Source organism: Antrostomus carolinensis, unplaced genomic scaffold (genome assembly GCF_000700745.2).
Source record: "Antrostomus carolinensis isolate BGI_N321 unplaced genomic scaffold, ASM70074v2 scaffold15981, whole genome shotgun sequence".
Lineage (NCBI taxonomy): Eukaryota > Metazoa > Chordata > Aves > Caprimulgiformes > Caprimulgidae > Antrostomus > Antrostomus carolinensis.
Window position 1 is genome coordinate 27,856 of NW_010296562.1, and position 25,283 is coordinate 53,138.

At 44.7% G+C, this 25,283-nt stretch overlaps 1 protein-coding gene across 1 annotated transcript in view; it reads right to left on the bottom strand.

Moving 5' to 3' along the window:
• COL6A3 (collagen type VI alpha 3 chain) overlaps nt 1-25,283 on the bottom strand; it is a 55,488-nt gene that overhangs the window by 18,430 nt on the left and 11,775 nt on the right. Inside the window, exons 5-31 of the mRNA XM_010178342.2 lie at nt 22,841-23,440; nt 21,014-21,580; nt 17,732-18,352; nt 15,987-16,586; nt 14,808-15,410; nt 13,781-14,383; nt 11,919-12,265; nt 11,472-11,550; nt 10,990-11,135; nt 9,517-9,609; nt 9,029-9,082; nt 7,912-7,983; nt 6,930-6,956; nt 6,775-6,819; nt 6,619-6,672; nt 6,378-6,440; nt 5,909-5,974; nt 5,125-5,178; nt 4,621-4,656; nt 4,040-4,102; nt 3,805-3,867; nt 3,038-3,100; nt 2,287-2,349; nt 1,256-1,306; nt 689-724; nt 521-583; nt 310-372 (exon numbers count right to left, since the gene is read on the bottom strand). Coding sequence (XP_010176644.1) covers nt 310-372; nt 521-583; nt 689-724; nt 1,256-1,306; nt 2,287-2,349; nt 3,038-3,100; nt 3,805-3,867; nt 4,040-4,102; nt 4,621-4,656; nt 5,125-5,178; nt 5,909-5,974; nt 6,378-6,440; nt 6,619-6,672; nt 6,775-6,819; nt 6,930-6,956; nt 7,912-7,983; nt 9,029-9,082; nt 9,517-9,609; nt 10,990-11,135; nt 11,472-11,550; nt 11,919-12,265; nt 13,781-14,383; nt 14,808-15,410; nt 15,987-16,586; nt 17,732-18,352; nt 21,014-21,580; nt 22,841-23,440 — 5,195 coding nt within the window. The remainder of the gene's footprint in view (nt 1-309; nt 373-520; nt 584-688; nt 725-1,255; nt 1,307-2,286; nt 2,350-3,037; nt 3,101-3,804; nt 3,868-4,039; nt 4,103-4,620; nt 4,657-5,124; nt 5,179-5,908; nt 5,975-6,377; nt 6,441-6,618; nt 6,673-6,774; nt 6,820-6,929; nt 6,957-7,911; nt 7,984-9,028; nt 9,083-9,516; nt 9,610-10,989; nt 11,136-11,471; nt 11,551-11,918; nt 12,266-13,780; nt 14,384-14,807; nt 15,411-15,986; nt 16,587-17,731; nt 18,353-21,013; nt 21,581-22,840; nt 23,441-25,283) is intronic.

Below are 25,283 nucleotides of genomic sequence, written 5' to 3' on the forward strand. Positions count from 1 at the left end.
TGGTGTATTGCCATGTGTAAATCTGAATGCCTGAGAAGAGCCTCTTTCTTGACTTTTTCCTTCTGTTGTGCATTCTGGTTTGAGCACAGGTGAATATTTATCAATAATAAACAGCTAGTTAGGAATTAGAGACACATCCAAGACAAATAAAGAGGAATTAACCCAAGTTGAAATTAGCAGCAGAAAGGCGTGGGTGTATTTTTCAACCCCTGGCACTAATAGGGACCACTACATTTCTCAGAGAGGCAATCAGGACTCTCTCCAAGGCGGGATACCAGAGGCTCCATCAGCAATGCAGTGAACACTTACAGATGGTCCAGGGTATCCAACCTCTCCTTTCTGTCCAGGTGTCCCAGGTTCTCCTGCATTTCCCTAGAGAGAGAGAGAGCAAAGAAATCCTCTCCATTAACATCTTCAGGAGGTCTCCCAGGAGCATGAGTCAACATTTAAGGGGAAAAGATGAGCACATCTTTCAAGTCATTCATGTAGAGGGGAAAAATTATGTCATGGTCCAACTTACTCTGCGACCTCTGTTTCCTTTAGGGCCAAGGCCTCCAGCACCACCACGGTCGCCAGGTCCACCCTGGTTGAGGAAAAAAACAAACAGTAGCTCTAAATCTGCACAGGACCATAGGTAACAGCTACAGTGCTTGGAAAATGAATATATAGCTCACGGGCTGCACCATACCTTTGGCCCAGGGTAGCCTATGAAGCCACGTTCTCCCTGAAACAACAGAAGGGTTTATTTGAATATAGAGTTTTAGAAAATGAATCTGATTCTGCAGGAAGGTCTGTAGCAACTTAATGAATTAAATGATGAGGAAAAAGAGAGACAGACTGCAAATTCATTTTGTTCCTCATACGATTAACAAAAAGTGTTCATCTACTCTTTTTAAGGTCTGATTACTCCTTTAAGGCTGATTTTAACTGTAGAGGAGCTGTCAGAGATGCCGGCATATTGTTTTCAAAGTCCCACAGACATTCATGGTGCTTTCTGGCTAAAAGGTACAAAAACATTATGTCTCCTTCTCAGAGAAGCTGATTTACGTAGACAAAACTAAGATAAAAGCAGAGGGGAAAGGTTTGAAGAGTCTTGTCTGATTTTCTCACCAGGGTTCACATATTTGTACCCCTGTATGAAACCTCTCTGACTTCCCTCAGGCTCTGCCCTTGCCCATTTGCTTTGGAGACCTTGAATACTTCCTTGTCCTTGTTTACTCATGTTGGTAAATGGCCATGCTGAGTCTTCACCTACCTTTCTACCTTTAGGACCTGGGCCACCAATTCCATCTCGTCCATCATCACCCTAAAATTGGAAAGCCAAGGTCATTAATATGCAATTATATGTGAATAGCTTAAACCTCACAGATCCAGCAACATCAATACAAAGAATCCACTGATGCCCCTGGAGACCCTGGAGAAATCCTTCTATAGATTAAATTCTTGCCAGGAAAAAAAAAACAAAACAAAACAAAAAACCAAAGAACCCCCAAAAAAACCAAAAAGGTAAAAGGGTGGTGTCAAAACTACAAATCTGAATTAAAACCTGCTTAGTATACACATAAGACCTGTAAAATCCAGATGGAAGTCAGAGATGGGAAGCAGGTTAGGAGGAGACTCTTCAGGTCAGCCAGTGCTTGGGATGTACTTAGAGCTGTGCCTGACCTAATCTTGTCCTCCTTTACTCCACACAAGCCATTTGCTCCTCAGTTAGCCCCTCACTAGACAGAATAGTGAGAATCAGGCCCCATGAAAGGGCTTACTTCGCCTATACATCCTCCTTACTTAGTCCATACATCCTCTTTTACTTTTGAGTAGGGTGTCTACCCACACCTCATGCAATGAGCCAGGAGAAGACCAAGTAACTCCATACAGGATGCCTGTTCCCTGTACTGTACCTTGCTAATAATCCCCTGGACAGCCTCTGCCCCATCTCAGAGAGGTTACAAGTCACTTTTCCAGTCAATATAGTTCACTTCCTCAAGGGAACTACCATTACCAACTGTGCTGATGCCTGAGAAAGTCATAAGGCTGATTTCCTTCTCTCATGGAGTCCTCATCCCTGGAGGTATTTAAAAGATAGGTAGATGAGGTGCTCAGAGAGATGGTTTAGTAGTGGACAGGTATGGTTGGACTCAATGATCTCAAAGGTCTTTCCCAAGCAAAGGATTCTATGAAGGATGCAAAATCCATAGGGGAGGTAAACTCTCTGCTATGAAGGGCTGTGGTCCATTTGCCACAGGAAAAGGTTTTCAGCCCAGCATCCTTAAAGGCAACCACACTTACCATCTCTCCTCGTGGGCCCTGCTGTCCATTTGGCCCTTTGGGTCCAGGGTTTCCAGGCTCACCCTGAAAACAGGAGCATCTGTTAAAGCATGTGCTGAAACCCCAGGTAACTCTGAGCCTTTCCCACCCCATCAGCACTGGTTTCTTTACACAGACCAGTCTGCAGTGGTCCTCACAGCAGAAACTCATGGCTGGACCTACATGGCCAGCAACACTACAAACGTCCTTGGTGTTCAGTGGGACCTTGAGTGATTTCAAGAAAGTTGAGCAATGGGACATGGGAGACCAGTCAGCTCCCACCAAAGGATGGTACTATTGGTGTCTGCATTTTATAAGCACTGTAAAAACAGAAGCTCCCAAGCTCTGGGGATATTGCCAGTGCAAATGGACAATGGAGGAGCCAGGAAAATGAAACAGTGTGTGTGAACCTGAAGAGATAAAACCATATGGAGGGTCTGGAGAGATCCAACACAACCACCTTCCCATGTGGGCATCAGTTGAGAATCTGCCCTGGAAAATTACTTGGGAATCTCAGTTACACAATTACTTTTGCCTCTCTGGTCAATGAAACGGGACCCTAATGAAACAAGCAGAGCATGGACCTTGCTCTACTCCATCCTGTGCAATCCAGTGAAGATGAGCTAATTTTGCTCCAAGAGGTTGATCTCCAGTATTTTTTTAAGCTCACTCCTATCCAGAAACTTTTAATTGCTGTTTTAGTTGCTGATGCCCCATGCTCATGAAGACATACCTTTCGTCCCAGGGGACCAATCCTTCCCCGCTCTCCTGGGACTCCTGGTGGTCCACCACCAGCCTGGAATAGAAATAGTTGGCAACATGTCAATAAAACTGGGTGCCAGAAACCAAGGGATTGGTTTACCACAGAAATAATGTATTGATTAGTAGGGTTGGTGCCTCTCAAAGCACCTTAGGAAATTCAGAAGTCTAATTCATGGTTGAGAAATGTTGAAGGACCGGGTCAGATGAATTCAAATAGCAACAGCAACCTATATTGTCCCAAGAGAAACCCTCACAAGAGTGTAAGAAAGGTCTAAGTCCTGGTCAGGATGGGGAAATGCAAGATCTGTCTGGCTTTATGGCCATGAGTCTTGCCGTGGTATGTAGCAGGAGGGAGAAATAAATGCATGGGGGACCCCCAGCAACCATATGAGATGGTCACGCTCTGGCTTCAGAGACTGAAATGTCACAGAGGACGCCCCACCAGTCACTCAGGGATCTTCTTTAATTTTGAAACATCACAAAATATAATGGGCTGAATGCTGAAGTCCTGATCCCTTTGTGGTCACTTTTAACTCTTTCTCTTTGGTAACTCTTGATCAAGAAATTTTTAGCATAAATTGAGAGCAGGATTGTACTGGAAAAGTACAGAGAGTGAAACAGAGTTAGAGCCCTAGAGAGGGAAGTGGGAAGACACATCAGATGCATATTATTAGCTCAGCGAGATGTTCTTGCTAAGCACAGTGGGGTCAATGGTTGAGAAGAAGGAGAAGGGTTTACCCTAGGTCCAGGAACACCCTGCTCTCCTCTTATGCCTGGTGTACCAAGCTGGCCAGGAGGACCCTGTGTGGGGAGAAAAGGGAGACTGTGTCAAAGCACACGGGCAGAAACACACCAGTGCTACCCGAGAGTCCTTGCTGCTGAGACTCTTGAGGGAGCAGTTGCGATGAAATAACGCGACCACAACACGAAAGATGACATTATTTTGCCTTCTCAGGCTCATAAGCTGACTGACCTGTGGACCTCTCATGCCTTGTTCTCCTGCCGGCCCTGCTTGACCGAGTGAGCCCTTGGTACCCTTGAAATGCAAAACAGGACAACACAGGTTAGCACGGATGGACATGGTCAATACCATGGTGGGGGAAAGGAGATCTGAGGACATGGGAAAAACTGCTTTACAGAGGCACAAAGGGCAGAGAAGAACAGCCATTTTACTGTAGAATATGGTGCTCTCTCAGCAGAGAATGAGCACGGAATGTGTTTGGTAATTTGCAATCAACAAGCATCAATCTCCTTTATGCTTTGGCCCCATTACGCTTCTCCAGCAACTCATGGAGATGAAGCATCTGAGCAGGGAACACTGCAGAGGACAGGCAGCCCCAGACATGTGGATGGCTGGTTTTGCACTGAGACCAGCAAGGGTCTTACAGGGAGATGAACCAGAGGAGGAGGAGGAGGGAAATTTGGAGGAGAGAGGAGGCAGAAAGGGAGAGCCAAGCCCATATATCTCTTCTTTTGGCACATCCCTTTGGGTGCTGTGGCTGCCTGGCCAGCAGCATGACAGAAGCCCCATGTGTCATCCCAATCACCATGTACCTTAACTCCTATGGGTCCCCTTCGTCCTGTCATACCCTGTGAATGAAGAAACCATAAGACTTGTTACACAAATATGTAAGCACGTTTCTCTTAAATCGGCTCTCTTAAATCCGACTTTGGTGTGTTTGCTTCTTCCTTGCATCCCCCAACACTCCATCACATAGATGAGTTTCTCCCTCATGCGTGCAGGAGTGTGCCATGGTCCGTAGATGTCCCACCTACACCAGCTGCAATTTGGTTTTTGCCTTTTAAAGTAAGAGTAAATCAAGTGTAGCTCCATTGATCTGAGTGCAGTTACTTGCATAGGAATAAATTTAAGATGAGACCTTTAAAGTCTAGACAAGCCAGCAAACCACCAGGCATCTTTCCTTTTGAGTTTTGGTTGGGTTGGTTTTGTTGTTGAACACGTGACATTTGTGAAACAAAATACATGGGAAAGCAGGAGGGAAAAAGTTATTGTTGATCTAAACTCATCCCCTGCTGACTGCGGGTCTGGCAGCTCACCTTCCTCCCAACAGCACCATCTTGGCCACCCAGTCCCACTGGTCCCGTCTCTCCCTAAGGGAAAAGTAAAACACAAGTGAGAGCTGTGAGATCAACAGGCATTTGGAAAATAGGTTCAGTTCTCAAAAAAATGGGTCCTTTCACACTCTCACACAAGTTACTCCACATTCCCACATTGGTGGAAATCCTTCTAACAACTCACAGAGACTTTCCATTAAGTTTCTGAGCTAACACGAGCCAACATCCCCATTCTTTGGGAAATACCTTCTGACATTTTTATGATGCATTTTTATTTTGAGCTGATATGAAAATAAATGGAGTTTGAAATTTTCCAAGAACCATGTAAGGTTTTGTTTTTACTTCCCAAAGGTTTGAGGTGAATCAAGACATTCAGATTTGGTGTCATCTAAACAGCTCTCTGCTTTTGTATATGACTGCAAGAACATATAAAGTTAATTTCCAAGTACAAAGTTGTTTTCAGTGACAATATCCCAAAAGGCCTTGTAAAATAATAATAATTTTTTTAAAACCCAGCATTTTTTTATTTTTTATTTTTTTACACAGAACATTTTTCTAAACTGACATCGTCCCAGAGAAAGTTTTGGTTGCAAATCAACAACATTTTCTAGTGGAAAAAATATTCCGTTTGACAAAGCATGATGAGTTTAATAAACTTGCATCTTTTTGGCATCATCTTTTTTTCTTACTTTCTCTGTCCCATCCTTTTGTAAAAATTTTAAAAATAAAAAATAAAAACCAACAAAAGACAACAAAAAAACCTTACCATTGGTCCAATTTCACCCTTTTGGCCTCTGGATCCCCGTTGAGTATTATCAGCTCCTGAATCTCCCTGAAAGCAACAGAACAATGAGAAACATCTGTGTAAGTGGGACATGAAAGTCTGACACCATAATCTGCTCTGCTCTAGCTCAGAACCAGCATTTCTTTGCCTTTTTTCTTTCTTTTTGACTGAATTAGTTGAAGTATTATTGACATTTTTGGATGGACACAGCTTTTCAACTGAGAAATAATAATATGAAAGAAGAGGAGGGAAAGGGAATTTTAATACAACAAAAGAGTGATTGGCAGGTTGGTATCTAGAGGCATGTGTTACCCACATGTCATCTCCAAGTCTTTGCTCTGTCGCTGGACCTGCCACTATGAAGTGGCATTTAAAAAGTCTCAGCACCTGTTTGCTGATGACCCCCAGAAAGTGGGTGGAAAAATCAAGAAGATGCCTCAGCAATATTTACCGGGTCTCCACGGAGCCCACGGTCACCTCGTTCTCCTCGTTCACCTTTAACTCCCTTATCACCCTGTGGGAAGAGACAGAGCGTTAGTGAGAGCAGCCCTTGCCTGCCAAAAACATCTCTGCTGCTGTGCACCTCCGCACAGGTCCTCAGCCCCAAGAGTGATGACTTTCCCCCCCTCTCCTAGCTCAAATTCACCTTTTCACCATCATTTAGCCCCATTGTAAATGTGATAAAAACCTACCCTCCTGCCAGAGTATCCCTTCTCTCCTGAGGAACCTGGCAAACCCTTGTCTCCCTGAAGAAGAAAAATATGTTAGAATATTTGCCGCTTTCAAGGCACTGCTTAGATGCTTCACTGAAGCATTTTGTTGGAAAAAAAGTAATTAAAATGACTGACCTCTTCTCCATCAATGCCATCCAATCCCATTTCTCCCAGTTCACCCTGCAGAAGAGAAGCGAGGGGCAATGCTCACCAAGGGAAAGCAGAACGAGGAGGGGGATGCTGATGCGTCCGTACCCTCACTGCCATGGCATGGGGAAATAGCAACATACCTTCTCTCCTGGGAATCCCCGAGAACCCTAAAAGAGATCAGAAAAGGGAGTTACTCCACTTTTGCCCAGTTCATTGCCCTGGGGAGCAGTGGTGAAGGGGAATTGTGCTTGATGGCAGACCCAGAGCCAGGACCAAAGAGCTTGCTGCTCCAGGGTTTGACTCTCCCTTATTTCTCTCATGCCAATCATCTTCTTCAGCTGCCTCCTCAACACTCATGCCAAGACAAAATATATACATCATGGGGTTTAGCCACCTCATCCAATAAAACAGCTGACTCCTTAGCCACAACTCTATCTCCAATGGCTTTTTTTCCCTCCCTGCATCCATTTTTATATGAATCCAGATCCAGTCTCAGTGCCTTTGTCCAAGACTGGACAGCTTCTTAAAGAAGCTCAGTATCTCAGCTACAACTAACGAGCTCAGTTCATGCACTCTTCTGCTCCCTGTCAGAGGATCCTGTGCTCAGAGCAAACGGTAGGAAACATCCCCTTAATATCACTGAATATTTCCCATAAATATTCTACATTTCGCCACCTTTTCTGGCTTGTGGCACAGCTGCTGTCCTGAACCATTTCCTCAAGGTTCCTCTTTAAAGCAGGCTGACTTTCCTCCCTCCTCCCCAGCAGCAGATTTCCATCCACACCCCCTCCCAACCCTGGGCCAAGACATGCACACATCACTTCTTGGTGTTAAGAACAATCCCATCTCTTCACACATCTTTCCCTTAGAGCCAGACTGCAGAAAATAAATCAGCCTTGTCTACAGATGGAGCCTGGGTCACTGGGCTGCCCTTTAGCTCTTCATAGCAACACCAAAGCCATGACACCTGCTGAAAGCCTTGGTGCTTGGCCAAGTGGACATCACAACTGGAGTGGACTTGGCGGCTCTTGAGTGACATCCTAAAGTAGCAGGAGTTTCACTTGGTGGACTCCCACCATCTGGACTCTGGGTCTCCTCCAAGTCAGCTCCTTCTGCACCTACCTTGGTTCCTCTGTGCCCAGGACATCCCTGGAAACCCTGTGTCCCGTTCATACCCGGTGGTCCACGCTCACCCTGTTTCATGGAGAGGAAAAAGCAATGGTCAGAATTTGCCTGCTAAGCATGTTTCTTCAGCTAACTGCATGCATCAGCAAGTGTAGGACATGGCTTGGAAGAACAGGAGCAAACAGAACACCAGGTTTTGAAAGGTCAACACCTGGCCATCCCACCATCTCCTGCCCACAAACCTTCCTCATGTAAAGACCAACTGCAAGTCTTCATCACTGAGAGAGAAACTTCGTTCCCAAACTCTCAGCTATGAAAAGAGCTTTATAAAACTTCTCCTTCAAAAATACATTGACAAGACAAAAACCCTCAGGCCTCTGCATAGATGTCTAATCCCATCCTGACCTTAAAGCCCCAGTAAAACATTGCATCGCACGCGATATCCAACAGCAGCATTTGGCCCCTGCCTGTGCTATTGGAAAAGCGATGAACATCGCCAGCCCCTTTGGCCTCAGCTTCACCTCCTGGGTGTGATGTGTGGGTAGTTGTTTATTCCAGGGGTGACATGGGATTCATGAAGTAAGAGTTTGGATGAAACAGTGCTAGTAAGAAGTCATGGGACTCACATTGTCTGCCTCTGTGATGGATAGAAACACCCCTTCTTGGTCCTATTCTTGGACTAACTCAGATCTTTCAGCTGCATTTGCTAGGGAGAACTTTGGCATAGGCAAGCCATTTTAATGAAGTTGGGGATTTTATTGTGTTCATAATCACAGGTGTTTGGAACCCACTGCAACGTTCCCACCTGCCTTGAAGGAATAGCACGGAGCCAGGTTACATCAAATAACGGGTGTTATTCCTCTCATCATGCCTTCTCCAGCTCTCAAGGAGCTCCTTACTGACCTTCTCCCAGGAGCAACTAGGACCAGCAACTCAGGCCAGTAGGTGAGTGAAACACAAAGTTCTGCTTGCTCTCTTGTCTAATCCACACCCACATCCCCAGCAGAAAATATTTAATTAAAAATCTTCCAAATGCTTCACTATGGTGAGGTTCCTAATTTGAGCAGTACAGCGCTCCTCCACAGTACAGTGCAGAGCAGGGGCAATTACTTACCGGTCCTCCTTCATCACCGGGATAGCCTCCATAGCCAAGATCACCTGTGGCACCCTAGAAGACAACAAAGAGGATTCTGCATTTCTTCCACAGTTCTGTGATCTCCCTCTAAATTGATATCCAAGATTTCCCTAGATTTGCACAAAGCAGCTGCTTGGTCATCTGTGCAAACAAGTTAATGAGGGAAACATCTCCCTTTGACATCCCTGAATTGTTTCACAAGACTCTTCACCTCCTCCTTCCAGCTACTCATCCCTGACCTCTTGGTTGTTTTACAACACAGAAGCTTTGAGGAAAAGGAAGAGCAGCAGCTCTCAACCCCTGTACATGACCCAGAACCAGTTTTAAAATGAGGAGTAGGTGAAGATGATCTCCCCGTTAACAGCACCCATTACAACGTACACAGCCTGCACGTCACCCACCCATCACCACCGTGGTGGGCACTGACCTTGCACAGGGACCTTTCATCTCCAGATGAAATGACCTACCTTTGGTCCTATGGGACCCGACACACCTCTGTCCCCTCTCTGCCCTGCACACTTGCATGGCACTTTGCAGCACGTCCTCTCTGCGATGTTGTCCTGCAGCAAAATGCACACGACACAACGGGAAGGTGTTAGAAACCTGGCAGAGACCCAATGCCATAACTCCTGCAAACCCTGAAGTCTGTGCAGTTGCTCCTGTGCCAAGCATAACGTTGGTCCAGCAGCATTTTGGGGTCTCCCAGCCTTGAAAGACCCACAACAGAGGAGAAGGAGGTGTGTGTTGGCAAACCGGTTAGGTTGTGTGGTTAGGAAGCAGCAGTCAACACTATCTTTTGGACACCAGAGGCAAGGGTTTAAATGGAAACTGCATGGGGTGGAATTCATAGAGAACATTTAGTAGTAGAACAGTCCCCAGAGTGGTGTTATTGAAGCAATCTCATCTCCAAAGACACAAATCCAGGCTGTGGAATAGGCCACGGCAAAGTCGTTGCAGTGAGTAGCTCACCAGCAACCCACAGGCTGAGAACAATTTGCGAGCACACAGCAAAAGAGGAAAAAAAAAATTAAAAAAAAAGAAAAAAAAAGAAAGATACAGACTCAGAGAAATCCCAGCTTGGTTTTGCATCATCCAATAGAAAGAAAAAAAAAATCACTTTCTTTGCCAAGTACATTGCTGGCTGCAAACGTTTCCTGCCAGCTTTGCACATTTACATTTCGAAAAGATTTTCCTAGGCAACTGAATTACTTGGGGATGGGCTGAAGACCAGCTCTTATCCCAAAAAACCAAGGTTCACTCCCAAGTGGCTGCACTTTGATTTGTGGAGAAGGTTACCACAGGGATCAGTGGTTAAGACCAATCTTATTAAATCTACTGGAAAAGGAGCTTAATGATGCTGGTAGCAGATATGATGTTGGGAGGAACTGGACATACTAAGACTGATAGCAAATTAACTCAACAAGAGTTAACAAGAGGGACTACGTAGATGGGAGGGAAGTAAATTACGAAGAAGAGAAGATAATTAATTTGTTAAAAGGCAATGTATCCATTTGGGAAATTAAACCTAGAAAGCAGTGCTTCTGCAGAATATTTAGCACTGACAAGGCGTGACAGTGCATTACCCACAAGGTTAAAAAAATATGGTATAAATATAGGTGGAGGGCTGGCTTTTTGGCACAGCAGCTGTGGTGGCATCTTATCCCGTCCCATCTGACCTAATCCCATCACGCTCAACGTGCCATAGCCTCGACTAGAGTACAGCTTCTCCAGGAGCGGTACAAGACTGGGCAGCACCATGATCTGCTCTTAACTTTATTTGTTGTGGCATCTGTAAAAAGAGCTGACGTCAGTGAGGTAGGGAGGGGAGAGGACCAGAGCCAAGAGGGTGTAATTCAGCCACAGTTCAGCCCTGCAGGAGATCCAGCCGTTGGCTTTCCTCCAGCATTACAAGGCAGTGCTACCTCTGCCAAATTACTTACGAGCTGCTCTGCCAGCTCGAAATCCAAGTCCTGCAGATTAACTCCGAGCGGTCTGTTGTAGGTGAACCCACGACCAAACTCCAGCTGCATCAATTTGTCAAAATTGCTCACACGGTCCAGCCCGACAAAGATGAGAGCGTTGGCACCTGAGAGGAAGCAGAAAGGGCTGTGTGATGGGGTGAGGTGCTCTACAGAGCCTGCACACCCTCTCTCTAAGGATGGGTCATTGTCCCCCTCTTCAGTGGACCTTATTCAGTCAAGAACATCTTCAAGCACATTCAGTGCATGTTACCCACAGTTTAGGTGCCAGCAGGGAGCTAAATATCACAGGAAGGCGATGGAGAACAACAAGCACATGTGGAATTAATGAAATCCTTGTTCATTACTAACAAAAGCTGGTGGATCCATGAGAAATAGTGGTACAATGGGCCACATGTGAACATGGACTAGAACCACTGCCTTGAAGAGTATAAAAAAGTTACCTTCTGCACGCAAAGCAGATGAAGCAGTCTCCAGCTGATCTATCGAGTCATCTGCACCATCAGTAAAATGGATGACGACCTGGGAGAGAAACAAATTTATGTCAGGATCCAGAATATTTCAACCTGAAGGGCTTTCTTCCAATGGACATCTTGTCTGAGAGGAGACAGGGGAATTGCTACGCCCTTTCCAGGCCATGAAGCTTTCTATTTCTGGTACATTTCAGTACATTGTACCATGCAGGTGTTCATTCCTAAAGCACAAAAAGGGAAAATCTGGAAATCAAGAGTTTGCAGCCAAGATCATGGGTAGTGGCTGCAAAAAAATATTTCATTAATAAATGTAGTTATTTTATTTATTATGAATTTACAGTTGCTTTGCCAACTAAAATACACCAGAAGTCAGCTTTCCTGGCCAATACCATCCCAGTGGCCTTGGTCTTGACTTACCTTGGTGCTACCAGAGGGCACGGAACTGAATTTGTTCAGGTAGGACCTCAGCGTATCTGCTGTGAGAAAATAGGGCCCGCGGGTGCGCATGCCTTGAAACCTCTCAAAGAGCTCAGGTTGGTACTCGGAGAAGTCCAGTCCCTCCACAGGTCCTCCCCGAGCCTGGGCCATGATGGATACCCTGACGTTGGGTGTCTGGTTGCCAGTGCAGCTGATCTTTTGCATCTGCGTTATTCTGTTCAACACAGACTCAACTCTGGACTCCAGACCTCTCTGGAAATTAAATATATTTTGACCGGGGTCGACATTCGTAACATCAAAGCCAAGTATCACATCTAAGTCACAATCTGAAAGGGAAACACAGAAAGAGAGAGCAGAGTGTCACCACTGAGCAATACAACTGTTGGTTTTCAAGTAATGACTTCCCCAATTATTCTATTAGTCATTAGAGAAGACCCTCTGCTTTGAGAAGTGACACCATTTGACACGAGTGCCTCAGGCTTCCTTTCTTCACAACAATGATAACCTATTTTATTTATTTTAATTTTTTTCCTATGCAATTGTTGCTTGGCATTAGGATGAGACTACCAAATCACACAATTTTGCATTTTCATCAGACAGCCAAGACTTCTCTCCACTGCATGAAAACCTGTCAGTACTTGCACAGTGTGCACGCACCTTCTACCTCTGCTTGACCTGACTGTCTTCCAACCACGGGAATGTACAGGGAAGTGACAACCAGACGACTGACCTCAAGTCGTTGAAAGGTGTAGCTAGGATTTAAATTGGAATTAAGGGCAGAAAGAGGCATTGAAGTTGCTCAGCCCAAGCCTACGAGGTGATGCATGGTTTACCTTTCTGCAGGAATATTTAGCATGAGCTTGGACCCACATGTTGGTCTGGAGCACATTTGAAACACTGGTGCCGCACATGGGAAGCACTCATGGTTACCACCAGGAGCAGTTTGCTTCTCCCTGCCCTCAGTTTTTCATCCGGGTTGGAGCTGCTGTTCAGCTCAGGGTTGCTGTAGCTTGCCTTCAGCTTCTCCAGAGCTTTGGGAGACGCCTCTGCTCAAAAGCCAGAGGGCTGAGGCACGGTCAGTTGCGCTGGGAGTAGGATTTGCTGTACTGTAGTAAGTTAAACCAGCTGCAGGGATTCTGGTCCAACAGCAATACCAGCTCACTTACTCACCCCAATTCCCCTTGCTTGGCTTCTGAAGTAGCAAAATCATGAGATTCCTTCTTAAGGGAATTGTACCTTAAAATACAACCACTCATGCTCTAGTTTTCTCTCATATACCTGTCACGAGATCAAGTGGACACCCTGGATGATCTGGCAAGAGAAATTCTGATTTCCATCACATCATGCATACCAGGGACTGAATGGCCAAGGAGTCCAATTAGCTTGTTATAAATGCAGCAGGCAAAACAAGGACCATCACTTTTCATGCTGCCACTAAACGAGTTGGCTTGTCAACACACTACTGGCATCACATGCCTGCACATCTGGAGAGGAAAGCAGTGAGGATGAATCCAAAGGTAGCTAATTCAAGAAGCCCCTCTGATGTGGTAGTAGGAGGTCAGTGATTTAGTGCCTGCCTGTCATATCTGAAATTCTTCCACCTTGGCACCTCTGCAGTGATGGATACCAGTCATTCACATGCTGAAGCATGCCAGTAGGTAGCTCTTGTACCAAAGGCTTGCAGCCTACCACCACACTCATGGAGGAGGTTTGAGCCCATGCTGCACCTCAGGCTATAGGCAAAGCAGAAGAGCAGGCTGGACAAGTCCATCAAAACGCATTGGATATTAAAAGCCACCCTGAGGAATGACCTGAGCACATTCCCAAAGGATCACGCTTACCTCTTGTAACGTCTGTCGTTCCTAGGCACAATTTCTCCTCCATAGCAGCTTCCAGCGTAACCAGGACCTGCTCATTCAGCTCAGATAGCTCCTGGGCTGTGGATGCTCTGAAACTTGTGGCACTTTCACTGGCCAGCCTTGTAACTTCCTTCAGGTCGATGTTCTTCACGCCGACTGCGAACACCTTGACGCCTTTCTGCGCGATTTCCGAAGAGGCACTTGGCCCATCGTCCGAGGACTTCCCACCTGTGATGATGAAGGCTATCTGGGGCACCCTCTGGTCGATTCGACTGCCAGCTTCCTTCACAAAGTGTTTTGCCTGGATGTGCCTGATGGCCGCACCGGTGTTTGCCACTCGGCCACCTTTGTAGATTACTTTGTTGATGGCATCTAAAATCTGAGGTTTGGTGGAGTAGTCCTTGAGGAAAAACTCATCTGTGACATCTGAGTTGTATTGGGCCAGTCCTACTTGGATAGAGTCGCCATCCCTATAAATGGCATCCACCACGGAGTAGACAAACTGGAGAACTTCTTGGAAGTTATCCCTCCCCAGATTGATGGAGCCATCCAGCAAAAACACAATGTCAGCCTGTTTTTTAGCTCCTGAAAGGATTACAAAGAAAAGACAGTTATTGATAATTGTTCGTGGCATCTCTAATATTTAAGAAGCTAAATGCTTTGTGAAGTAGCGTTGTGTTTCTCTCTTCTTTCCACCTTTTCAGTTTCATCAGTCTTCGGCATGATTTTACATCTGTACAAGAAGGAAGGTTTTATACAACACATTTATCATACTTCACTCAACATTACTGGTTTTTGTGATAGACACCCTCACATCTCATTTCAAATTTAATTCTATTCTTTCCTACACTCAACAAGATCTTCAAAGTCTTCTTTAAAGCAATGAGACTAAAGGGTTGGGAATCAAAAGGTGTTATTATGTTGAGCATAGGAAAGGATCATTTTCATATTATACAAATTCTATCTGTGCTCTGTTCAGAAAAGTCTACAGGATGAGCAGCAGTCTTACCAGGTCCTAAAACTCCAGGGGTTTCTGTTGTAGGTATTGGAAGCTCATCAAGAATACTCTGCACTTTCTTTTCTAAAGTTGGGAGTCCCGTGAAGTCCTGTACCACAAGCACGCGCTCAGGATCATTGGTAATGACCTGCAGCTGGCTCCTGTCCACGTTCCTGGCTCCGACACCCAGAGGTTTAATGCTGGTTGAAGTGATCACGTTAGCAGGCCTGTTCACATCATCTTGGGATCGATCTCCGAGGATGACAACTAGGTGCTGGGGCACTCCATCTTCTATCCTGCTCCCTGCAGACTTAATGAAGTAGTTCTTCACCACGTGGTCTAGGGCTTTGCCAGCATTCACAGGGGACCCCCCTCGAAACCTCAAGCGACGGATGGCTTGCAGGACAGCATTTTTGGACTTGTGGGTCTTCAGGTAGAACTCAGGGAAGACGTTGTTGCTGAACTGCACCACACCAATTCTCACTTTGTTTGGCCCAACTTCCAGCTGCTGAACTATTCTGCTGATGAAATCCCGAATGTGAGCAAGTCCATCAGGTCTAACACTGTCAGAGCTGTCAATGAGGAAGACGACGTCCTTTTCATCACCAGAAATATCTGCAGGGAAGCAAGGAGAGAGGAAATCACTTGTGTGACAAGTCTTTGCTTAAGCTTTGCTGGAGGATTTCTGTGCTATCTGCTCGACTGTGATGTGAAATTGTGTGTCATATTTTAGCCAACTTTAGGCATGGTGCTGTGGGGAACCTCTCCAAAAGGGCTTGTGTGCAAGCACGAGTGGGTGTGTTAATATTCTGCCTAATATTTGAAGCATGCACTACTCAGAGCCTTATCTGTTGTGTTCATTAGTGTTCTTCTCTGGATTCGTCAGTGTTTCCAGCTTCATTTTTCCCCAGATTTATGTCTCTTTGCTAGAGAACTGCTAAATGGGAATAGGTGATATTTGACTTGAAAATCAAAATATGTAATATATCAAAAGTTATAATTTATTTAGGTACTTGGGTAGAATTTCCACATGTTTAAAAGTTTTATTTTAAAATTGTACAAGTGCTACACCTTTGCTTTTAGCTGAGGAAAATCTCAGTTTAGAGACAAAGGATGGAAAGTTATTTACACATTTGGGCAGCATTTATTTGAATAGCAACCCAGAGACAGCCGGTGTTGGCAGAGCCTTACCTGGGATGGTTTGCACATCTCCCAGCAGCCGTCTAATTTGGTCAACAGTCAGGGTTTCAATAGGAGTCAGCAGCTTCTGCTCGAGGCTGGGCAGTTCCTGGAAGCTAGAGACTTGGAATACATAATCAGGACTAAGGGAAATCTGTACCAACTCCTCAGGATCCACGTTCTTCGCTACCACCATAGGTGCCACCCCTACTTGTTTGACTTGGAGCGATGGGTACTCTAATTCATCGTCGGACTTGCGGGAGGAGAGGATGATCAAAAACTGAGGGACGCCCTCCTCTATGCGGCTCCCAGAAGGCCGGGTGAAGATGGTCTTTGCCACAAACTCAAGGGCCTCCCCCACGTTCACCTGCTGGCCACCCTGTGGCCGCAGCCGTCTCACAGCACTCTGCACCTCATCCTTGGTGGAGTGGGCATTGAGCAGGAACTCCACGTGGGGATGCTCACTGAATTGGACCACTGAAATCCTGGTGGTGTCAAAGCCCACATCCAGGTTGTTCACTATCCTCTCAATGAGATCACGGATGAGGTAGAATTCCTGGGCGGCATAGCGGGAGCCATCAACCATGAACACAACGTCCCTCTTCACACCCGCTGCAGGAAAGAAGGCAATTGTCAGAAGATGCATCAGGCATTGCTTATGGAGGGCAGCTAAGCTCATCATCTACATCACTGGCCCATGCCTTTGGCCATGGGGAGGATGTTCATTGTTTTGTTCCCTGTGATATCTCCTGGGAGCCCCAGTAGGCAGTTCTGGATTCTACCCAGAGACAGGACCAGTCTGCCAGGGACATGCCCAGGCAGTGCAAGAACAGCAACTTCAAGAAGGAGAAACCTGGAACAATAATTCCTCATGGGGTCTCCACCCAAGGAAACGTAGCCTGGTGATGCTCCTTACTCAAGGCAGGTTGTCAGGCAGCCTGTGGCTGTTTTACACTCGGGACCACCCATGTTTCCTCGGCTTTGTCCTCTAGGACAGCTTCTATCCTATTATTGTCTCAGCTTCTGCCTTTCCAAGATGACTTTTTTCTTCCTAATAAAGTGTTTCCTCAGTGGTAATTCAGATCAGAGCCTGAATTATCACTGAATATCACACATGAAAAATGGGAATGGAGGAAAACAGTCTGGCTCGGAAGTGAAGGAACAGATAAGAGTAGGATGGTGGACTTGAAAGGAAATGATCTGGGATGGGTGCCCTTCATCCCAGGCATGTGCTAGTTGTATTTCATTCCAAGCAAGACCAGAAACAGAAGATCTGATCTTTTTCCTGATGCTCACTTCCAGCTTCCCTTCCCTCAGTGAATGAGCGTGGCAAATGTAAGACATGTCAGCAGGTCTTACATTTAGCAGAAAGCTGACCTTCATTTATAGGGGTATGAAGGTGTCCCTGTATCATCTAAATGATGCAATTTCCATTCCAGGAGGAATAGCATGGACTTAAAATCCATCAACTTAAAATAAGATTAAGGTTGTAGCATTCACTTTGTGGGTCTTCCATGTGGATACAACATGGGCCACCTTGAAGGACTGAGATTAAAGGTGGCTCAGTTGAATTACACAGCTCCTACCAAACCTAAGTACATGAAAGGAAAAAAATAAACATCAACAGTGACACCAAGATGGACTTGGAGTCTTAGCTGTGACCATCTTTGTTTTTCTCAGTTTGTGTTGCAACCATGATGTTACTAAACATCATATTTTGCCGCTGGCTCTTGGTGCAGACACAAACATCTTCTCACCTGGGCTGGGTGATGTAAAAATCAGATCAGGGGCAAGTGACTCTATCTCTTTCTTGGTCAGCCGGATGACTCTGTTGGAAACGACCTGCTGCACTGTATCCAGCTGGCTGAAGTCAGGCACAGAGATAGCAAAATCCGGGAGGAAGGAAATCGTCTGCAGCTCTGTAAGGTCAGCATTTCCAATCCCAATGCCGAAGGGCACCGTGCCACTTGTCTTCAGGACCACCGAGGGCCTCCTCACATCATCCTGGGACCGGTCAGCAGTCAGCAGAATGAGGAACTGTGGGACGCCCTCTGCTATCCTGCTGCCACTCGACACTGTGAAGACATTCTTGATGAGATAGTCAAGGGCTGCTCCAGTGTTCAGAGGAGATCCTCCCATAACCTTCAGCTCCTGGATGGCACTGATGAGCTCTGCTTTGTCTTCATGGGTGTCGAGTAAGAACTCGGGTTGTATGACGTTGCTGTACTGTGCCACAGCTACACGGACCTTGTCAGGACCGATATCCAGGCTTTCAACAACTCTTTGGACAAAGGTCTTCAGTAGAGGGAAACCTCTTCTGACACCATCAGAGCCATCAATTAGAAACACCACGTCCTTCTTCTCACTTCTTTCAACTACTGTTTGAGACAAGTAAGGAAGGGGGGGGATAAGTGAAATTCTCTTTTGCAGTGATTATTATTCTCCACATACATTGAACTGAAGGAGTACAAAAGCTCAGGGTGGGAAAAGTGAGGCCTCAAGATGGGTGGTCAGGATGGTTCCTTTACCATCAGATGCAATCCCTGGTGAAGAGGCAGATGGGTGGAAGTCAGTGGAAACCACAGTGCAACTTGTGCTGTGCCTTATCCACCGAGTCATAGAATCATAGACCCATAGGAAATAGGGTGCCAAGGGACTCTGGGTGCCATCCCCTACCTGAGGTTGGGAGAAGCCATCTGCTCCCAAGGGGACTGGGAAGCTGAAACATAGCTTTGCAACATGCAACAGGAGTCTGGGGCATCAGGGATCTTCTGCTCCCAGAGAAAACTGAGTTTGTGAAGGAAATGGCATACTGCAGAGAGCGTGCTCACAGGGAGTCAGTGAAGAGAGAGAGAGAGAAAAGCTTTTCTGAAGCATCACTGAACTTAGAAATAAAAAATCCTGCATATTCTCACAAAAAATAAGCATTTTCTGGGAAGACCATCTAACTAAAAATGCTGAAATGCCTTTCTAAAATGCTAGACTCTGATGTTTATTTTCTTTTACTAACTTTAAGCATAAAAAAATGTTAATTGTGACCAAACATTCTCTTTTTAAAAGACCAAGACTGTTACATGTCAAAGATCAGAGAACTGTTGACATGTTCTGCTATTGATTAACAGAATTGCAAAGCTTTGGCTCAATCAAGCAGAAAACATCATGACCACTCAAACACAGTCATGGGTGGATGGCATCTCCAAAAGTGCTGTTGACTTGTTTACAGCAAGGTCAAGTAGGATGAGCAGGAGCATGATCTGTCCCTCTGAAGAAAACCTTAAATATCTGCTTAGGATGTATAAAGAGTTAAGAAGGGCAGTTGAAGTCTTCATGCAGACTTCAGATCAAGGTTATTATTTAAGAAGAACGTTGGAAACTTGGTGGGTTAATGAACAGGACTGGAATATTAATATAGCTTGTTGAGCAATACAGGTAGAAAGAAGAAGCAACCATTGCCTGGTGTATCCCAGTTTCATCCAGCTCCTCTGAAGTTCAGGAGCAAGGGAAGAGAGTTCTAACAAAAGTGTCTAGGTAGCAGATATAGAAGAAAAAAATATGGGTACTCCAGTGAGGTGGCTCTCATTTAGCCAAGAATACTAGGAAAAGCAGGTGGATGCAGCTGTTTGTGAACAGTTAGCACAATCCTTCACAGTACTTGGTGGTCAAAGGGATTAAAAATGATCTTGACAAGACAAAAATGGTTTGAAGAAGGAAGATGCAATTCAAGAGCACCAGTGGCACTACATGTTGGGGCAGAAGCTGCACAAATATGGGAAAGGCAATGACACCATATGAAAAGAATGGGGCAAGAAGTGACCAGGGGACACCATTGTTATGCTCTGGTCATTTGGAGCAGGCTGATGGAAAGACAAGGGTGAAAAGGTAGAAAGCCTGCAAGACCTTCAAGGAAAGATGGAATGAACTGCATACACAGCTGGTGACATGAGGACTGAGTCAAGATATACAGGGCAAGCTTAAAGTAAATGAAAGGTTGTCCCACAAAACACGTGACTGAGCTGACATCTGCATCCTCTTTGAGTTGAAGGAGATATAAAAGGCTTACGCTGTGACTAGGAAGGCAGAGGTTTGACATTAAGGAAAAGTATCTACTGATATAGATCAAAGCAATGGAACAGGTTGATTATGGAGGCTGGGAACTCCCCACCAGAGTGTTTTCAGAACAGATTAGACCACTGTCAACTGGTTCTGGACAAGAAGATTCTGTTGGGGACAAGGGTATGTAGCAGATGGCACCCTGAGATCCCTTCCAGCCCTATTTCTTTTTTATGTTTCTATGATTCTAAGTCCATCTGCCCTGGACTTTTACAGAGAGATGACAGGGATGTTATTACACTTTTTCTTGCTCCCACTTGCTATTGGGTGACAGATTAATTCTCAAATTAGGGCTGCCTCAGGAAATCACACAGCTGGACATGAATAATTTCCAGTACTGCAGTGTCGATTTATAATTGTGATGCCATGTGATTTTTTTTTTCCTTAATTAATCCATACTCATCTACTGAGCTTGAAATAGTAACTGATTCAAGAGCCTCTATTTTACTGGTGCAAAATGTAGAAACTGCCGACTTATCCCGTGACAAATAACAGAGCAAGAGTGAATCCAGTGTGCTGCAGTGCTCCTTACTCCCTACCACTCCTCCAGAAAAGGGAGGATGGAAAGACAAATCCGTACAAGCCCTTTATTTGCTTCTTCTAACCCTCGCCCAACATCACACAACAATTTTTGCACCAATCACCCTCTTATTTCAGGTTTGCACCATGTTTTACACACTGGTAACAGCACTGACTACAGCTCTTGCAGCCAAACAAAAGGCTTTTTTTCCTTATTCATCTTTAAAATTCAGTTTGGACCTTAATGCTTTGCTGGGTCAGGGTCTGACCAGAGGAAAACACAAGTACAATAGCAGTTTCTACATAATGGTTTAAAACATCACCAGACCCAATTGCCCCAGTTAACCAATTTGAGAGGGGCATGTAAGTGGTGTCTATCAGCCTCTTGGAAACCTGAGGGGTCCCTGTACCTGTTGGCTGAAGCTGGATAGTTTTCAATAGGTTGACTATGTTTGGCTGAAGCTCTGAAATCCGAGGGAGGGAATCAACGTTCAGAATGAATTGTGGGGCGTAAACGATCCTTTCCAGCTCTACAGGGTCAGCATTTTTGGCTTTGATAGCAAAGGTCACTACTCCAGCTTGCTTCAGAGCATCTGATGGTTGCTCCACATCATCAGTCGATCTTCCAGCAGCAAGGAGGACCAAAAACTGAGGAACCCCTTCTTCGATCCTGCTTCCAGCTTCCTTCACAAACAGCCTCCTTATAGCTTCATCTAGCGCTACTCCAATGTTCAGTTGCTTCCCGGTTTTTATCTTCATCCTTTTCACTTTGAGAAGCATGTCTTGCTTAGATGGGAGTTCAGCAAAGTCAAATTCAATTTGGATGGTGTCACTGAATTGAGCCACAGCTACTCGTGTGGCATCAGGACCCACGTTCAGGTCAGAAATGACTTTATGTACAAAGTCCCGGACGGCAGGAAAGCTACCCAAGAGGTTGGCTGAGCCATCAATCAGGAATAAAATATCTTTCTTGCTTTCTAGAATAAATTCACAAATGAAAAGAGGGGAAAAAAATATGAAGGCATTTTTCTTCTTAAATGTCATCCTAGAAAGTTCTCTGCAAATTAGCTGGGTTTCAATACACAAAGCAAGTGATTTTCATTTACCAAAGTATTCAAAGGCTACAGGACTAAACAGTACCTTTGACTTATTTATCTGAGAAGAAAAGGGAAGCAAGGACACCTCTTTCTTAAGACTCAATAAATTCAGGCAACCAGACAGTCATATCATACATTGTATCACATCATATCAGTTATATCATAAATTGGCTGTTTCAGATCAGGCCAGTGATGTTTATGCTCTAGCAATCTGATGGTCATACAGACATGAAGTACAACAACAGTGGAGGGCTTTTTTTCTATTTAAAGGCTTGGTGGAAAACAAACAGACATCAGTTCATACATACACAAAAGGTTTTCTGTATTCTCTTAAAGTACTTCTCCCATTTGTGAGGCAAGGAGGCATCTAAATCCATAGGTGAGATATGACTTTCAGAGGAGAAAAATCCTTTTACCTGTTTCTGTTTGATGCCCTTTTAATTTCATTGAATATCCAAGGCAAAACCAAGCACCTTGTATCTTTGTGTCTTAACATTTTTCCATATTCATCATAATGGTCTCCTTTCCATACTAAGCAATCCTGGTTGGTTTTATGTCTTCATATACACTTAGCCACATTAACAGCATTAGTGAGCAAATACCTGTTTAAAAAGGGTTAAACTTGCCAAAAGCTTTGTAGTTTAATGTTGAAGGATAACTATGAATATCTGGAGTCAAATTCAGCCTCTGTGATAGCCTGAGAACAGCACTTTGACACAGTGGTTCTGGGGAAGGATTTGGCCACCTGTACTTGGCTAGACCTTTGCTTCTCTGTGCTCTTTGACATGACTTTAACCTTTCCACCCCACTTCTTGGGGCCAAAAGTGCATGTTCCCATTGTCTGACGATGCATTTACAGGTTGTGACATTAGTATAGCAACAGAAAGGGAACACACTGGTGGGCACAGACTCACTCAGATCCTTATTTGGTCCTGACCTGCCAAAAGTCTTAAAACTGGGCTGTCTTTAAAGCAATGACTTGAGCAAAATTAAGAGCTGACTGTGTCAAGGTTAAGCAGAGCCCTAACCACTTTGATGACTCGGGGCCCTGGACAGATGTGAAGGTGTACATTGGGAACAAACAGTCAAGAAAAACAAGATTAACTTAATGCAGTCAACATGAAGGAAGGTAGATATTACCTGTTGGGGCGAGTGGAACCTCTTCCACACCTCCACTAACATATGTTGTTATAGGTTTATTTAACTCCTGGGGTAAAGCTGCCAGAGCACTGAAATCATCCATAAAATAAACCATTCTTGGATTAAAGGCAATCTGTTCAAGTTCTGCCTGATCCGCATTCCTAACTCCAACAGCAAAAGTCAGCACTCCGGCCCGAGCTAATTCATTGGAAACTTGCAAGAAGGGATCGGCAGATCTCCCTGCCGTCACCAGGACTAGGACCTGCGGCACTTGTTCATTTATTCTGCTCCCACCAGCTTCCGTGAAGTGATTCGAAAGCACAAAGTTCAGTGCAGAGCCAGTGTTCAGCACTGACCCCCCCTTGGGCCTCAGCTGCCCCATACGTTGAATTATGTCTGATTTGGTTGGGTAGGAATATAGAAAGAACTCAGTTTTAGGAGTGTCGCTAAATTGCACTAAGCCAACTCGGATTTTGTCACTGCCGACATCAAGGTAGTTAACTAGGGTGGCAACAAAGTCACGCACAAAGGGGAAGTTGGCATTTCCGACGTTGAGTGATCCATCCAAAAGAAAGATGATATCCCTTTTGGTTACTTGAACTGCAGTAGAGCACAGAAAATAACATGAGACAACACAGAAAACAAAAAAATAGAAATTATATTTTTTTTTCATGTGTGCATACAGCGTACGCCGTACACGCATGTAAACCTGGTTAGCAGGAAGGGGGGAGAGTGGGAGAGAGAGAGAAGAGAAAGAGAGTGATCAACACAGAAATAACGAGGACCTTGCTGGAGATGACTACATTTAGCAGGAGAAGTCTCTGACTTGTATTGAAAAGTCTTTTAAACATCAGGTTTATCAACAGGGCTCAGTCTCTGTCACGGCAGAGGCTTTCAAGGGCTTTCATCCCCAAGGTTTTCATCCCCAAGGGTTTTCATGCCAGAGTTGTATGGTCAGGACCAAGTCCTTAGCTGGCCAAAGCCAACCTCATTGATTCGGGTGGAGCAACTAATGCCTGCAGACACCCTGCAAGTCACCATGTATTTACTTGAGGCTTTCCCATGAAGCTTTAGGGAATATTTCTGCTTTCTGACACCTGAAGTATGGTTTGATACCTAGAGATATCACCCCTTTATTAAGCAATCCCCCATTCTAGGGGGAAGCCCCAGATGTAGAGAACCACATCCTGCCCTGCAGTGACTTCCATGGTCACGTCACCCTCGTACCACACAGCCAGCATTGGCTGGCCCATGGCACAGAGTTAGGCTCCTCTTGCATGGGAAAAACACTTCTGCCAAGGAACCAATTTGGTTGGTATTTGGAGCGGGTATTAAAAATAGCTTTTCCTAATAGGCTTAGAAAAGCTGGTCCAGAAGAGGTTGCAACAGCTGCCCGAGACACCTGCCTTTTTAATGGCTGCATTTGAGGTAGAAAATTGCATTTTGATGTCAGACAAATATTTTGTGGGCTGCTGAAGCAGAGAGAAAATTCCCTACTTCTCATAGTAACCAGCCACCACAGCATCATTCCCCTCTGCTTTTTGCTTTAAACACGTCATGTCCAGATGATGGACCAAAATGCCAAAACTTTAAATGAAATTTCAGAGCACTGACGAGTGGGCTCATCTAATGCATCCCCCTGAATGCCTTCCTCCAAATAAATTATTCCAAAATATATTATTTATATGATATATATATATTGTGTTCAATATCTTTCTGTTTAAAGTGTTTACCTATGGATATATGGCTTTATTCAGCCATCTCTCTAGCTTGCCTTGCTTCTGTAAGCTTGCTGTCTTATATATAAAATACATAAAAGCTAAGATATTAAAACCAAAAAAAAAGAGGGTGCTTTGGAGTACAGGCATTTCTCTCAGATTTTACAGATTGTCTTGGCATTCTGTAGTTTTAATTTTTCCCAGAAAAATACCATTCAAGGCCCAGGGTGAGACAACCTCTAGTTGAAACATAAAACTGCCCAGTCTCAAAATCAGTTACGTTACTAATAATTGTCATTTTATAGAGTAGGATATGGTTACTTGCTTGTTGTATATGTGAATAGCTGTGAGTACAGTAAAGCAAAAGGACTGGAAAAAAAGAGAAGCTGCATGAGTGAGCTTTAAAGAACAAGGAGGAACATTTTTAATTTACATTGGAAAACAAAAGTGTCAGGTTTGGTGTATAGCCATGCAAAACTGTATTAGCAGGAAACACATTCTGGAAAAAAGCTTATTAAATGATAAGTCCCGTGATATTCATCTTAATTAAGGACAAATATGAGCAAACTGATTTTAAAATGTCTGCCCTTCATGTAAATCAGTCATAGGCTTTAATTTTTTAAGGCCCTTTTCCAAAAACTCATGGGGTTTTTTGCGCTTTAGTTTATAATTTTAAATTAATTGGAGAAACTAGGAAAAAATTGTTCAACATGTACTTAAGCCAG